We start from the raw sequence: 17,045 nt of genomic DNA, 5'->3' as shown, positions 1-17,045 counted from the left end.
TTTGCGATAACTTCTTTTATTTATTTACTTTTTGATGAAGGTACAGAAGGAGTGAGTGAAGAGAGCTCTATTTGAGATTGTGGTAAAATTAGAGAAATTCCAGACCATTCTAGTTGACTGATTTTTTTGTCCTCTCACCTCCTATACTACCTCAGATTTCCTGTACCGTTCATTCATTCATTCATTCATTCAATATTTATTAAGCCCTCACCTAGTTCCAGATACTGTGATGGGGTAGAGGATGGGAAGAGGACTATGGCATCTTTCCTCTCCTTAAGTTCCTCCTTAAGTTCCAGGGGACAGACACATACACTTAATAACAGCTATTACCATTAGAAACCAGTGTGGCTTGCATAATCTTCTAGAGCTTGGGGGAAGGTCTGGGATGAGGATAACAGCATCTAATGCATAAGTTTATACTAAAGTTTATATGATCTTCTTATGACAGTAACTGATATCTCATAAAAAGCAGTTACAAAAATCAAGAGTGACTAAAGAATCTTATATGTACCAGACCATGATAGGCAGGAGGATTTGGGGTTAGAAGTAGGAGAGGAATCCAGTGCTTTCCTCATGAACTTTTACACAGTTTGTGTTTGTTTTTTGTTATGGTCAATAAAGATTACATAATTGTCATATCAAAAGGAGGTTTAAAAAAAAAATCTTTATTCGAACTAACTGCCATATTTACCACTAGTGATCACTCTGTTATTCATGAAACTCTTTTTTTCTTGGCTTTTGTGATATCATTCTTTCTTGATTTTTCATCTATCATCGATCACCTCTTAGCATTTTGTTTCTTGGTTCTTATTTGTACCTTAAATGTTGTTTTCAGAGTTTTCTTTTTGGCTCTATTATCATTTTACACATTATACACACTACCCAGGTTATTATTTAAACCCATGACTTGGGGCGCCTGGTGGCTCAGTTGTTAAGCGTCTGCCTTCGGCTCAGGTCATGATCCCAGGGTCCTGGGATCAAGCCCCGCATCAGGCTCCCTGCTCCACAGGAAGCCTGCTTCTCCCTATCCCACTCCCCATGCTTGTGTTCCCTCTCTTGCTGTGTGTCTCTCTCTCTGTCAAATAAATATATAAAATCTTAAAAAAAAAAATGTATGTTATAAACAAAAATACCTAGAAAGGTTGCTGGAAGGGTGGCAACAAAGGGTTGATGGTGGTTCCTTCCGGGGTGGTGGGGGAAGGGGGAGTGAGAATGCTGGTGGGGGGCAGGGGAAAAGGGAGATATTCAAGTTTTGCTGCTTATGTTTTTGTACTATTTGAATCTTTTACTAAAAGAACATATTTGTATATTATTTATTTAATTTAAGAAGCATTAAAGACAAAATATTTAAAAAGAAGGTTTGTAGAAGTGTTGTGTTTTAGGACCTGCTTCTGTAAATGCTAGCATAACCCAACACAGTTGTTTTCATAGTCTTCTTTATACTATTGATGTGCATATTTGTTTTTGCTTTATCTCAGGCTGGTCGTTAAAAATGTAGACACATTTATTTCAGTGTTTGGGTTGCTTGGTTAAATAAAAGCCAGGAAAAGCAATAATTTTGTAGTAATTGGAATGTTACCCAACTATATATCATTTGCTTTATTGTAAATATTGATGGATATTAAGATAGACATTAATTAAGAAATAATTTTACGTTCTTCTAAAGTGCTATAAAATGAATATGAAATATGAATGTATTACAACCAAACTAACTAGCAAATACCTTTTATTCCATAATTAGAAGCATGTTGCAAACAATTGGATATTGCTGACTCAATGGAACCAAGATTGAACAAAATGGAATTTACAGAGGTAAGAAGTTACATTATTCATAATTTGAATCAAATTATTTTGCATGGATGTCACGCACACATTAACTTAGAATTAAATTAAAGCATACTAACTTATTTCTATTCTAAGATAAATATTATGTTATTTCATTTTAACTTCTCTGAAGTTAGGGTACATCTTATAATCAAAGGAATTTTACAATTTCTTTCAGTTAGTGGTACTCATGATGTGAAAGTGAGAAAAACTTCCACTCACACCTTCAGTTAAGATCAAGAAAAAGCAGCTTCTTTTCCCGCTGCATTTTAGATAAAGAAATCTGAAAGTTATAAAACATTTCTTATAGGCCAGGCATTGTCCTAAGCTATCCATATATTAAGTCAGGTAATGCTCTCAGCAATCCTTATTCCTGCTTTTATAGATGAAGACACTTAAGGTGCAAAATGGTTAAGTAACTTGCACAAGGTCTCATAATTAGTGAAGCTGGGCAAATTTGTACTCAGGCAGTTTGGTTTCAAAGTCTACATATTTCATCTGAGATAGTATGGGATTACTTTTGTCTTGGGATTGTATTAGGATAAGTAAAAGGAGCAATTTAATGGTACCAGAGTCATAAGTCTTTTATAGGTTGCTTTTATATTTGTTCACGTCTTTCCTCTAATTTCCCTTCTTTAACTCTGGGTCCCAGAGTCAAGGTAACTTTTTCCTTCTCTCCTACACCTTTGCTCAGTTGTAGGTGATGGCCATGTACTGTATGCAATTTCAAAGTTCTGTGTGAAGGATTCTGGAATCCTTAAAATCATTATCATAGAGATAAAAATTTGGCAATCCTGTCTGTTATATTCTGTGGTTTCTTAGATTCTGTATTTGTCTACTTGGCATCCATTAGTCATGGGGCCAAACTAATGGCCAAAGGGTATCTATTGTCAAATTATGCTTTTAATTGTATTGTTTTATTCTCCCATCATCAATGTATGAGAGCTTTCAAAGTACCATATTCTCACCAACATTGGGCTTTATTGAATACAAGAAACCAGGGCACCTGGGTGGCTCAGTCAGTTGAGCTTCGGACTCTTGGTTTCAGCTCAGGTCGTGATCTGCTGGTTGTGGGATCCAGTGCCACTTTGGGCCTTGCACTCAGTGCAGACAGAGTCTGCTTCAGATTCTTTCTCCCTCTCCCTCCCCTTCTGTTCCTCCCTGCCTGCTCTCTCTCTCTCTCTCTCTAATGAATAAATAAAATCTTTTTAAAAAAAGAAACCTCTGCAATTTGAATGCATTCTGTTTCTTAACTTTCATCTTTTTGATTACTAGTAAGATTAAACTTTTCCTATGTAACTTTAAAATTTCTTAAATCCATACTCTTCTACCTTATGATTGGTGGATTTTGATAATTGGGAAAAAACGTGCTATATGCACTTTATAAGCAAAGCACCTAATATAAAGTGACAAAAAAGATGAAATTAAAGTAATTGATCAAATAATGAAAATAAGCAATCAAACAAACAAAACTGCAGATTTCAATATTAAGAATCATGGAATGGAACACTTGGGCTACACGTTCTGTGGGGAGTCTGCTTGAGATTCTCTCTCTCCTTCTGCCCATCCTCCTTCTCTGAAAATGAATAAATCTTAAAATAAATAAATGAATAAATAAAATAAAATCACCAAAAATTTCTTACCCAGAAACAACCATTGTCACCCTTAGGTAAACATTATGTAAAACAGTTTTAATAAATAAATAAAAACTTATTTTTTATTTTATAAAACCTAGTTTTATATACTGTCTTAATAGATATATGGGTATATAGCAATGTAGATAATCATAAATTCTGTTATAAAATTTTATTAATTAAAATAAAAACTATTTGTACTTGATTCCAACAGTAGAAAGAGAATCTGAAATAAAAAAATAAGAGAATTATTAAAATTGAACCTAACTTCACAAAAGTCATTCTAAAATCACTCTAAGACCCTATGATGAAGATTCATTATTATTATTATTAAAGTCCATTCATTATTTTTTTTAGAGGGGAGTGTGGGGTAGAGGCAGAGGGAGAGGGAGAGAGAATCTTAAGTAGGCTCCATGCCCAGCGTGAAGCCTGATACGGGGCTTGATCTCACAATCCTGAGATCGTGACCTGAGGTGAAATCAAGTCAGATGCTTAGGGGCACCTGGGTGTCTCAGTTGTTGAGTGTCTGCCTTCAGCTCAGGTCATGATCTCAGGGTCCTGGGATCAAGCCCCGCATCGGACTCCCTGCTCAGCCAGAAGCCTGCTTCTCCCTCTCCTACTCCCCCTGCTTGTGTTCCCTCTCTTGCTGTGTCCCTCTCTGTCAAATAAATAAATAAAACCTTAAAAAAAAAGTCAGATGCTTAACCAACTGAGTCACTCAGGAGCTTCTCCATTCACTACTTTTTGATCACATTTTTCAATTATAACAACTGACGTCCTACTATAAAAGATGAAGGTATTTAGTATTTCCTCATCTTATTTTTTTCCTTGTTATATTTCCCAATTTTAATTATTTTATAATTTTTATTTTATGCAGATTTACACTATTCACTTTCTGTAATTACAATTCCCATAGTTGATTAGTCTTGGACTAATCTTTAAATGGATTTGAGGTACAGTTGCTATTCTTTTTTTAAAATTATTTTTATTTTGGGGGGGATGTCTGGGTAGCTCAGTTGGTTAAGCATTTGCTTTCAGCTCAGATCATGATCCCAGCGTCCTGGGATCGAGTCCTGCATTGGGCTCCTTGCTCAGTAGGAAGCCTGCTTCTCCCTCTGCCTCTCCCCCTGCTTGTGCATGCGCTCTGTCTCTCTCTGACAAATAAATAAAATCTTTTAAAAAAATCTTTAAAAAATCAAATTATTTTTATTTTTTTAAAGATTTTTATTTATTTGAGAGAGAGAGAGGGAGAGAGTAGGGGGAGGAACAGAAGGAGAGGGACAAGCAGACTCTGCACACTGAGGGCAGAGCCAGAGGCAGGGCTCCATCCCATGACCCTGAGATCATGACCTGAGCCGAAATCAAGAGCTGGACACTTAACGAACTGAGCTACCCAGGTGCCCCATCCTTTTTTTTTTAATTGAAGTATAATTATACAATGTTATATTAGTTTCAGGTATATAATAAAATAATTCAACAATTCTATACTTTTCTCAGTGCTCATCAAGATAAGTGTACTCTTAATCCCCTTTATCTATTTCACCCATTCCCCTCACCCACCTCCCTTCTGGCAACTACCAGTTTGTCCTCTGTATTTAAGAGTCTGGTTTTTTTTTTTTTTGTTTCCTGTTTTCTTTGTTCATTTGTTTTGTTTCTCAAATTCTACATATGAGTGAAATCATATGGTGTTTGTCTTTAAATGACTTATTTCACTTAGCATTATATTCTCTAGGTCCATTCATGTTATTGCAAATGGCAAGATTTCTTTCTTTTTTATGGCTGAATAATATTCCTGTGTGTGTGTGTGTGTGTATACCACATCTTCCTTATCCATTCATCTACTGATGGACACCTAGGTTGCTTCCTTATCTTGGGCATTGTGAATAGTGCTGCAATAAACATAGGGGTGCATTTATCTTTTCAAGTTAGTATTTTCATTTTCTTTGGGTAAATACCCAGCAGTGAAATTACTGGATCATATGGTAATTCTATTTTTTATCTTTTAAGGAACCTTCATACTGGTTTCCACAATGGCTGCACCAATTTACATTCCCACCACCAGCAGTGCACGGTGGTTCCTTTTTCTCCATATCTTTGCCAACATTTGTTATTTCTTGTATTTTTGGTTTTAGCCATTCTGACAGGTGTGAGGTGACATCTCGTTCTGGTTTTAATTTGCATTTCCCTGATGATTAGTGACATTGAGTATCTTTCCATGTATCTGTTGGCCATCTGTATGTTTTCTTTGGAAAAATGTCTGTTCACGTGCTCCTCCCGCTTTTTAGTTGGATTATTTTTTGGTATTGAGTTATATAAGTTCTTTATATATTTTGGGTATTAACTACTTATCGGATATGTCATTTGCAAATATCTTCTCCCATTCAGTAGGTTGCCTTTTTGTTTTGTTGGTGGTTTTCTTCACTATGTAAAAGCTAGAACAAATAATCCAAAAATTTGTATGGAACCAGAAAAGACCCCAAATAGCCAAAGCAATTTTTTTTTTTAAAGATTTTATTTATTTATTTGAGAGAGAGAGAATGAGAGACAGAGAGCATGAGAGGGAGGAGGGTCAGAGGGAGAAGCAGACTCCCTGCCGAGCAGAGAGCCCGATGTGGGCCTCGATCCCGGGACTCCAGGATCATGACCTGAGCCGAAGGCAGTCACTCAACCAACTGAGCCACCCAGGCGCCCTAGCCAAAGCAATTTTGAGAAAGAAGAACAAAGCTGTAGGTATCACAATTCCAGGTTTCAGGGTATACTCAAAGCTGTAGTAATCAAAACAGTATGGTACTGGCACAAAAATAGATATATAGATCAATAGAACAGTAGGTAGAGTCCAGAAATAAATCCACAATTGTATGGTCAATTAATCTTTGATAAAAGAGGCAAGAATATACAATGGGGAAAACATAGACTCTTTAACAGATGGTATCAGAAAAACTAGACAGCTACTCAAAATGGATTAAAGAACTAAAGGTGGGACCTGAACCATAAGTCTTGTGAAGGAAAACATAAGCAGTAATTTCTCTGACATTGGCTGTAGAAACATTTTTCTAGATATGTCTCCTCAAGCAAAATTAAACTATTAGGACTACACTAAAATAAAAAGCACTTCCTGTCCTTTTATAATGGCTTTGCTATTCCTGAGTTATTTATTTTGATTCAGCTCTTAATTGGCTGAATTTATTACAAAGTAGTTTTTTTTTTTTCAGGAAGGTCACATGGGTATTATATTTTCTGAGTTCTTTTGTGTTGAAAATGTCTGTGTATTGCCTCTAAAATTATACCGTGGATGGGTATAGTGTAATTAGGTCACATTTTCTTTTCTTTTCACCTCAAAACTATATAGACATTGCTTAATTGTTTTCTGGTATTGAATGTTGTGAAGTCTGATATCAGCTTTACTTTTCTTCTCCCTTCATTTATTTTAATTAATTCAACAAATATATACATATACACATGTACATGTATTCATACACACAAATCCTACACAAATACATATATATCCATATATGATATGTGTGCATATGTGTGTATGTATATCCACACAATTAAAATGAAATGGGTAAGGGTCATGTATATCCAATGATACTTGATACAAATTCATTAGCATTCTACATAATACCTTTGTGAGTGTGTGTGTGTGTGGGTATGCACACACTATTTTGTTTTAATGGGTGGTTTGAGCTATTAATATTAGTTTTCCTGACATTTCCTGACATTGCTTCCTGAAACGTAAACAACCCATATTCAGGTATTTTCATTATAGAGAAGAGCTGTAACATCAACAGAAACCAAGGAAATATTTCTTGCATAGAAATATTTATTGAAAATATTTAATTATCTGATCAACAAATCTTTGACCATATCATATGACATAGAAGCAGTGTTTGGAACAATTTTTTTTTTTTAAAGATTTTATTTACTTATTTGACAGAGAGAGAGACAGTGAGAGAGGGAACACAAGCAGGGGGAGTGGGAGAGGGAGAAGCAGACAATCTTTTTGGGGAGTATAACTTCTCTCACTTTTCATCTGTTTTATTCTAGTAAATGAAGACCCAAAATAGCTATTTTTAGAAGAATATTTTATATTCTTTATAATATAGTATAGAAGAATATTTATGTCTAGTCTCTTAGTTACTAAGTATATACTGAATACTGAATATTCACTTACTCTCTGGTAGGAGAGATGTCAAAATTAGAAGTTGTATTTCTTACCCTCAAGGACCAAATAATGCATTGTTGTATGGGAGTGTGCCTGTGAGTATATGCAGGTGTGTGTGTGTGTGAGTGTGTGTGTGTGTGTGCGTGTGTGTGTGTACGAGCATGCAGGCATACACATACTGGATGGAACCAAGGTAGGATCCAGGGAATAGAAGGGTCAAAATACAAGCAAATTAAGGACACACACCACAACAAGACAATTACAAAGCAACAAACAGGTACAAAACATTCCCATTATTATATTCATCACTGCCAGGGGAGGCATAGTAAAAGAAAAATGAGACTTCAGTGGGGCAGGTTTCATGTGGGAAACTCATCTGGTGGTTACGAGGGTTAAATTTCTTCCACCTGCCATACCTGTAGCTCCTTACTTTGAAAGGAACCTTTAAACATTTATATATTGACAGGAATAATTTAAGATGTAGAATGTACTGGTTTATTTGGGATTTTTGTTTTGTAAGTTATTTAGACACAAAAGAAATATGTTTGGGGAGAGTGTCAATTTTGTTTTAAATTCTCAGAACACTCTAGTTTCCAAAAGACAACTCATTCCAGGAGGCAAAACTTAGCATTTGTGTCATTTTATTTTATTTTTTAAAGATTTTTATTTATTTATTTGAGAGAGAGTGAGAATGAGAGAGATCACAGAGGGAGAGGGAGAAGCAGACTCGCCACTGAGCAGGGAGCCCGATGCGGGGCTCGATCCCAGGACCCTGAGATCATGACCTGAGCCGAAGGCAGACGCTAAACAGCTGAGCCACCCAGGTGCCCCCATTTGTGTCATTTTAACACTGGTGTTGAGTTTTCTATGTAGATATTGTATGCAAGTTTGAAAAGGAACTGAAGTCTTAAGTCTTAGATTTCACTGGGTTCCCATTACTGTGTTCAGGCCAGAAGTAAGCAGGTGCTGATAGGTTTATCCTTCCTGAAGTTTCCAGATTTCGACCTTACAGAGGATCCACCCTTTCAATTGACTGATTAGTTGATTTGTTTATCAACAGAAGAAAACCACCATTACTGTGGTTACAGAGAACTTAGTTAACTTTTTTAGATAGGAAATTTCTTTTTTAATTTCCTGGACTTTTTGAGTTCTACAAATTCCATTTGTTTTCATAAGGCATTTTCTAATAATTTGCTTCCAGAGAAGTCTGAGGGGTAAGGGTCTCTAAATTTTTCTTGGTACATCTCAAAGCAAAAGTTTCTTGGAGTTGTTAAAATGCCCATAATTTTTTAAATGACAGTCCCACAAATGGCTATATGTCCCTCTCAAAAAAAACATCTGTAGGTTGTTTGGAACTTGGAACCCATTTTCCAAATAGAAGCAATATTTTATATAGTCACTGGGGTCTGTGGTTTATTTTATTTTTTTAAAGTAAGCTCCAGGCAGGGAGCCTGCTTCTGCCTCTCTCTCTCTCTCTCTCTCTCTCATAAATAAATAAAATCTTTTTTAAAAATGAATAAAGTAAGCTCCACTCCATTGTGGAGCCCAATGCAGGGCTTGAACTCACAATCCTGAGATTAAGACCTGAGCTGAGATCAACAGTTAGACACTTAACTGACTGAGCACCCAGGCGCCCCTGGGGTCTGTGGTTTGAATGAGCCTGAAATGGAATTCTTAATACGAGTGACTATTTCTGTGGGGGAAATGCTATCTGAAGAAGGCATCACCATGCACTACCAGGGAAAGGAATTTTCTTATCTCTAAACCATTAGTGATAACTACATACAAGACTTTTAGTATGGCAAGAGTTCAGGGAGTGAAGGGTAAAGATGGCCTCAGGGAGAGGAGGACTCCCAAAGACTCCAGAGTGAGGAACTGAGGGAGGCTGATCTCTCATCACAGCAGACCCTTTTTCCCTACCTCTGGGGGCTCCAGATATTGACATACTTCTGTTTTTATTGATAGTATCAGCTGGCTCTGGCCTGGGTTATATTCCTCCCCTGGTGTAATTTCAAAGTTAGTTCCCCAAACTCTTGCCTCCAAAGTAATAACAAAGTATAGTTTTCTCAAACAGAGTGAAGTCTTTATTTATTTATTAAAGATTTTATTAGTTATTTGATAGAGAGAGAGCACAAGTAGGCAGAGTCGCAGGCAAAGGGAGAGGGAGAAGCAGGCTTCCCGCAGAGCAGGGAGCCGGAACCGGGGCTTGATCCTAGGACCCCAGGATCATGACCTGAGCCAAAGGTCAGGTCATGCTTATCGGTTCTGCTCACTCTAGGCACCAGAATCCTGACTCAAATTGTCATTTGTGTTCATTATCATTCCCAGTTATCTATAACAGACACATTCTTTATCGTGTGATTCTACAAATACAACAAGTGGATTGAGAATGGATGAATGCATACCATAGAATAAGAACTCTATACCATTTGTCCCATGTGTGGTTGTCCAATGGGATGGTAACGGAAATATGCCTCACACATGGTTAAAGGCTGTAAAGTTTCTTTTATGGCAAATGATTTTGATATTTACAGAGACAGTCTGTTATACAAAGCAGGATACAACACAGCATGCTTCCAAACAGAGGTTCCCCAAAGTTTTCCATAGGAATTAGACCTGTGATCCATTGGCATGGATCAATGGTTTAGATTTTCAAACCATCCTGGTTTTCCCCGGACCTGAGGGGTTTCTTAGAACATGGGATTCTCAGTGCTAAAACTAGGGAAGTCCCAGGCAAACCAAGGCAGTTAGCCACCCTCATTGAGGAGTTTGCTTTGCTTTGATCTAATCTCCCACCTGATCATTGTGAAGACTCAGGCCATACATTTACCTGCTCACCAGAGGCAAGTGAAAACAATCTAACACCTTCTTGTTTACTGTGGGACTGGGTAAAATGAGGGTCAGTTTCCCAAGAGCATCCTTCAGCAGGTCTGGGCTTCAAGCGGTCTGAGGTCTGCACCTGAATTATATAATGGGCTTAAAAATAATTATATGCAGGGGCACCTGGGTGGCTCAGTCGGTTAAGTGTCTGCCTTTGGCTCAGGTCATGATCCCAGGATTCTGGGATCGAGTCCCGCATCAGGCTCCTTGCTCTGCAGGGAGTCTGCTTCTCCCTCTCCCTTTGCTGTGCTCTCTGTCTCTGCTCTCTCTGTCAAATAAATAATAAAAAAAAAGAATAATTATATGCAAAAACTAGAAATACTATTCACTGGGATTCAGATATTAACTTTGGATTCTGTGACACTAAGGAACTGGTGCAGGAGTAAATAAGGGCCGTGTCTCTGCCTGAATTCTCTTCTCTGGGACTTAGTCTGTTCTTGCTCCCAGTGGTCTGCTTTGAGATAGTCACTTTCTCATGTTCAGTTATTTTATACCAGTATGTCTGAGGCCTTCAAACTAACGTGGCTGGCTCAACGTTTAAATTTTAAATCGAGAGGCTTCATCAAATTACACAAAGACTGTGGGCGCCTGGGTGGCTCAGTTGGTTAAGCGACTGCCTTCGGCTCAGGTCATGATCCTGGAGTCCCTGGATCGAGTCCCGCATCGGGCTCCCTGCTCGGCAGGGAGCCTGCTTCTCCCTCTGACCCTCCCCACTCTCATGTGCTCTCTCTGTCAAATAAATAAATAAAATCTTAAAAAAAAAAAAAAATTACTCAAAGACTGTGTCTTTCCTGTAACGTATTCTGCTAAATCCAGGCTGTCCATTTCCCCCAAAATGGTACGTATCTGAGTGGCTCTCTATTCTGTTATTTGTCATTTGTATTTTGTAATTTTTGCTGTTTTCTGCTTATTTTGTTTTTTCATGTGCTTTGAGCTATGGCAGGGAAGGACAGAAGGAGGAAGAATGATGACTTTAGTGGAGGTGTAAGTAGGAGCAGCAATATGCTCTGAAAACTGCCTGAGGAAACCTTGGGGCGAAATGAGGGAATTTTAAACCAAGGAAAGGGGATGGTCTATGGTAAACTATCCTCCAAGGTATGTGTCTTCGTAGGTGGTCTTCAACTGTAAGAAATACATAAAGGAATTTACTGATCATCAATTCCTTATTGTTTGTATCAGTCTGGTAGGGCTACCATAACAAAGCTCTTGGTGACTTAAACATCAGGAATTTAATTTCTCACAGCTGTGGAGACTAAAAGTCCAAGACAAGGTATTGGCAGGGTTGGTTTCTTCTGAGGACCTTTCTCCTTGGCTTATAGGTAGTCATCTTTTCCCCATGGTTTCACATGGTCTTTCCTCAGTTCATGTCTGTGTCCAAATTTCCACTTCTTATTAGGACACTGGTCATATTAGTTAATGACCCACCCTAATAATCTCATTTTAATTTAATTACCTCTTTAAAGATCCTATCTCAGGGGCACCTGGGTGGCTTAGTTAAGCGTCTGCCCTCAGCTCAAGTCATAATCTCGGGGTCCTGGGATTGAGCCCCAAGTCAGGCTCCCTGCTCAGCGGGGAGTCTGCTTCTCCCTCTGCCCCTCCCCCTGCTCATGCACACACTCTCTTTCTCTCAAATAAATGAATAAAATTGAAAAAATAAAAAACAAAGATCCTATCCCAAGATACAGTCACATTCTGGGGTACTAGGGGTTAGGCCTTCAACGTATGAACTTTGTGGGGGGACACAACCTAAGCCAGAACATTGCCTAAGCTACCTCACCAATAAGGGGAAAATGGTGTGTTTCAGTTTGTCACTTTTATTACTACCGGATATTGAATAAGGCCTTAGTTCAATTCATTTGTTAAGCAAATGATTCTGATTTTTAAAAATCAAAAGAGTTAAAGTATATTTTTGCTTTGTTGAGTATATAATTAGCATTAATTGTTTTTAAAAGTTCCCTGAGACTGGAAATCTAATTTTCTGCCCAAATGCTATATGAACATACCACTTCTTCAATGATAGATAGCCAGTATAATCTGTGTATTCCAATATTCTATAGTCTTTGCAGGCATTTCTGAAAATGTTATTTACTACCAGGACTTACAAATACATTTGGAAGTTAATGCCTAAAATAGTTAATTTCCAAATATATTTTTCTTTCTATTGCTTTTATATCACCCACTTCATCAACTCTCCAGTATGTCTACAACTAAATAAATGTGAATCCCAGTGGCCCAGAGCTGTAGAATTTAACAGTAAATACCAATCTTTTAAGTGTGACATTTACTACATTCTCAGTATTTTGGTTTTCGAGTCAGAAAGGAACAGCCCAGAATTCATCACAATGGGACCCAGCACATGGAGATAACTTGATTAAGTACAATTCAAATGTTTAGCAGTTCACAGACCTACCAAATGGAAGGATATTCGTAGTTCATTATATTCTTAAATTAATCTAAGTAATCATTTCAGGATTGGTGGATATTAATTGATTTATTCCGTGGGAGGATAGGAACACAAAGGCCATGTGTTTTCACCTTCTGTTTTTACAAGAGACACCTGCAAACTTCTGTAACTGTTCTATTTGGAATTTGATTTGTAGTTAGTTGGCAATGGTAGTCTTTATGTCATATAGCCCGCACTTATGGAACACACTCATTCAGAAAACCCATGGGCTCTAAATCCAGAATGTTGAAGTGTCTCTTGGAGAAACAGTTAAACTAATCCTTGGTTTAATAGGATTCCACAACCAGAAAACTCAAATGGCCTTGAGGTCAATTCCCAAAAGCTTAATTTATACATTAAGGATTGAACAACAGTATCTTAGGATTCTGGAATAATTAAGAACTATTGTCCCGTATCATCTATTTCAATGGTTCTCAACCTTTAGTGAACATAAGAATAACCCAGAGGGCTTATGCATTTATTTATTTATTGACTCCAGAGTGGACTTTTTATTTCAAGTTACCATGTGTAAAGGTTGGAGGAAAAAGACCCAAGTCTGTCTGTCCCCTTGGCTGGGGCCCACTTGAATTTCCATACATGGTTTCCACAACCACATGCTAATGTCACAAGAGTTCTGAGTGTTGGAATATAAGGAAAGAATAACAGTGGAAATGTGTTGGGGTCTGTTTTTTAAGAGGGAAAAAGAAAGATGATTTCCCTTCTCCAAGAATCCTGGAGGCAACTGGTCTGGTCATGTGACATCTACTCATATTTTTTCTGTTCTGACTCTGCACATTTGTGACTGGAAGGAGGCTGGTTAAGAGCTAGAAGTGTATTTTGCTTTCAGAGGGCTTTTAAAAACACAGATTCTGGGTCCCATTCCAGAGTTTCTGATTTAGTAGGTCTGAAGTAGGGCCCCCAAATTTACATTTCTTTCCTTTTTTTTTGAAGAAAAAATGTTTATTTATTTATTTTTTTTAGATTTTATTTATTTATTTGACAGAGATAGAGAGCACAAGTAGGCAGAGAGGCAGACAGAGGGAGAGGGAGAAGCAGGCTCCCTGCTGAGCAGGGAGCCCGATGCGGGGCTTGATCCCAGGACCCTGGGATCATGACCTGAGCTGAAGGCAGCCGCTTAACCCACTGAGCCACCCAGGCGCCCCTGTTTATTTCTTTATATACATTTTGCTTTAATAGCCACCTAAAAGACTGGGTTCTTTCTTTTTTTTTTTTTTAAGTTTTTATTTTGGGGCACCTGGGTAGCTCAATCTGTTAAGCATCCAACTCTTGATTTCAGTTCAGGTCATGATCTCAGGGTCTTGAGATTGAGCCCCACATCAGGCTCCATCCTGGGGGTGGAGCCTGCTTGAGATTTTCTCTCTCTCCCTCTCCATCTGCCCCTCCCCTGCCTTCTCTCTCTCAAAAAAAAATTTTTTTTTATTTCCAGTTAGTTAACATACAGTGTGATATTAGTTTCAGGTATACAGTATAGTAATTCAACACTTCCATACATCACCTTGTGCTCATCACAACAAGTGCCCTCTTTAATCCCCATCACCTATTACATTTCTCCCCCACCTCCCCTCTGGTAACCATCAGTTTGTTCTCTATAATTAAGAATCTGTTTCTTGATTTGTTTCTCTCTCTGTCTTATTTTTTTCCCCTTTGTTTCTTTGTTTTGTTTCCTAAATTCCACATATGAGTGAAATCATATGGTATTTGTCTTTCTCTGACTGGTTTATTTCACTTAACCTTATACTCTAGCTCCATCCATGTCATTGCAAATGGCAAGATTTCATTCTTTTTTATGGCTGAATAATATTCCATTATATATATATACCACATCTTCTTTTGATGGACACTTGGTTTGCTTCCATATCTTGACTATTGTAAATAATGCTGCTATAAAAGGAACACTGTGCACTATTGGTGAGAATGCAAACTGGTGCAGCTTGTTTGGATATTCCCCAAAAGGTTAAAAATAGAACTACCTTATCCAACAATTGCAGTACTCTACTGGGTATTTACCCAAATAATTCAAGAATACTAATTCAAAGGGATACATGCACCCGTATGTTTATACCAAATTTACATTTCTAACAATCTCTCAAGTGGTGCTCTCAGAGCTTCCAACAAGCTCTCGGGTTATGTGGTCAAGGCATCACATTTTGAGAATCACTGATCTCATTGGGTTTTTCCTTCTAAATAGGTATGTCAGCCGAGTGGACTTTCATTCTATAGAAAAAACTTTCTTGGTCAATTTCTTACCTAGTTCAAAAGGAAGCAAGAGCAATGGCTACAGAGAACTTATTACATGAAATACCTGTACTCTGTACATACCAGGATCCTCTTCATGACCCAGTGAGATAGCTACTGTGATACATATTTCATAAATGAAGAAACTGGAAAGTTCAGTGACTCAGCCAAGATTACTCAGCCAGTAAATATGGGAACTGGGATTTGAACTCAGATAATCTGTCTCTAAAATGTGAGGGTTGGTTTTTTTTGTTTGTTTGTTTTGTCTCCACCTTCCAGAAATGTTTAGAATTTGATGTCTTCTCAAAACCTGTGCTAAGCCATCACCATCTCACAACTGCCTTATTTCATTAGCCTCCTGACTGATGCCCTTGCTTTCACCCTTGCCTTTTAAAATGAAAGATAGGGAGGGGCGCCTGGCTAGCTCACTGGGAAGAGCATGTGACTCTTGATCTCAGGTCATGAGTTTGAGCCCCACTTTGGGTGTAGAGATCACTAAAGAAAATAAAGTTAAAAAAAAAAAAAGGGAGATGCCTGGGTGGCTCAGTTGGTTAAGCGTCTGCTTTCAGCTCAGGTCATGATCCCACGGTCCCAGGATCAAATCCCGCATTGGGCTCCCTGCTCGGCGGAGAGCCTGCTTCTCCCTCTCCCTCTGCTGCTCCCCCTGCTTGTGCTCTCTCTTTCTTTCTCTCTGAAAAATGAATAAATAAAATATTAAAAAAAAAAGAAGAAGAAAGGTAGATTAGCCAGTCTTCTGCTCAAAACCCTCCAATGGCTTCCCATCTTACTTAAAGTAAATACCAAAGTCCTTAACATGGCCCCACGGCTTGACATGGTCTGTCTGGTGACCCCTCTGTCTTCACTCTCTCTGTACACCTCCCTCATTCTGCCCCAGCCACATTAGCTGTCTTGCCATTCCTAGAAAACCCTAGGCGTGTTCTCACCTCAGGGCCTTAGCACTTTTCCAGGACAGTACTTCTCCCATATTTCCACGTGGTTTACTCCCTCCTCTCCTTCTTGGCTCAAATGTCACCTTCTCCATGATGCCCCCTGTCAGGTTGCAATCTCTGGAAGCAGATGCTGAGACAGATGCTGGTGTGCAGGTTATTAATTGGGATCAATAGCTGTGAAGGGAGAGAAGTGTAACATAATTAGTCAGGAGAAGTCAGCTGCAATACAGGCCTGATAAAGCCTCATCCAACCCACAAGAGAGCTCTGAAGCAAGTATTATTGCCCATCAGTGTGTCCTACATCAGGTTGAATGTCCAGGCCTCTCTATTTCTCTCTCATTTAGTTCCTGAATTCAGGCTGCCCTATGACAGACATGACCAAACCACGGTGGCTTTCTGCAGTGAAAGCAGACCCTGAAGGACCTGAAAGCTAAAGAATGTCTGCTGACCACCTTCCTGCTATGATGGGGAATCTGTACAGTGTATCTCCAAATCTACCACACCATCCTATTTAAAATTGCAAGACTCCCTATAGTCCCTATTACCTTTCCCAGATTTCTCCTCTTTTTTTAAGTATATTTGGTTGATAATGTCCTATTAGTTTCAGGTGCACATCATAGTGATTTGATACTACAGTACATTATGAAATTATACCCATGATTAAGCCTCATTACCATCTGTTGCCATACAAAGTTATTACAATATTATTGACCATATTCCCTATGCTGTACATTACATCCCCATGACTTAATTATTTTATAGCTGGAAGTTTGTCGTTCTTGTTCCTCTTCACCTATTTCACCCACCCCCCAAGCCCTCCCCATTCTGGCAGTCAACAATTTGTTTCCTGTATCTATAAGTCTGTTTCTATTTTGTTTGTTCATTTGCTTCGT

At 38.3% G+C, this 17,045-nt stretch overlaps 1 protein-coding gene across 1 annotated transcript in view; it reads left to right on the top strand.

The window, feature by feature from the left end:
* EFCAB5 (EF-hand calcium binding domain 5) overlaps window positions 1–17,045 on the top strand; it is a 165,088-nt gene that overhangs the window by 59,119 nt on the left and 88,924 nt on the right. The window contains exon 7 of the mRNA XM_064582306.1: window positions 1,742–1,812. Coding sequence (XP_064438376.1) covers window positions 1,742–1,812 — 71 coding nt within the window. The remainder of the gene's footprint in view (window positions 1–1,741; window positions 1,813–17,045) is intronic.

The sequence above is a fragment of the Mirounga angustirostris genome, unplaced genomic scaffold (assembly GCF_029215605.1).
Source record: "Mirounga angustirostris isolate CCGP_5_RB_7025 unplaced genomic scaffold, mMirAng1.0.hap1 SCAF_17, whole genome shotgun sequence".
Lineage (NCBI taxonomy): Eukaryota > Metazoa > Chordata > Mammalia > Carnivora > Phocidae > Mirounga > Mirounga angustirostris.
This window is presented reverse-complemented; position numbering and strand designations above follow the sequence as displayed.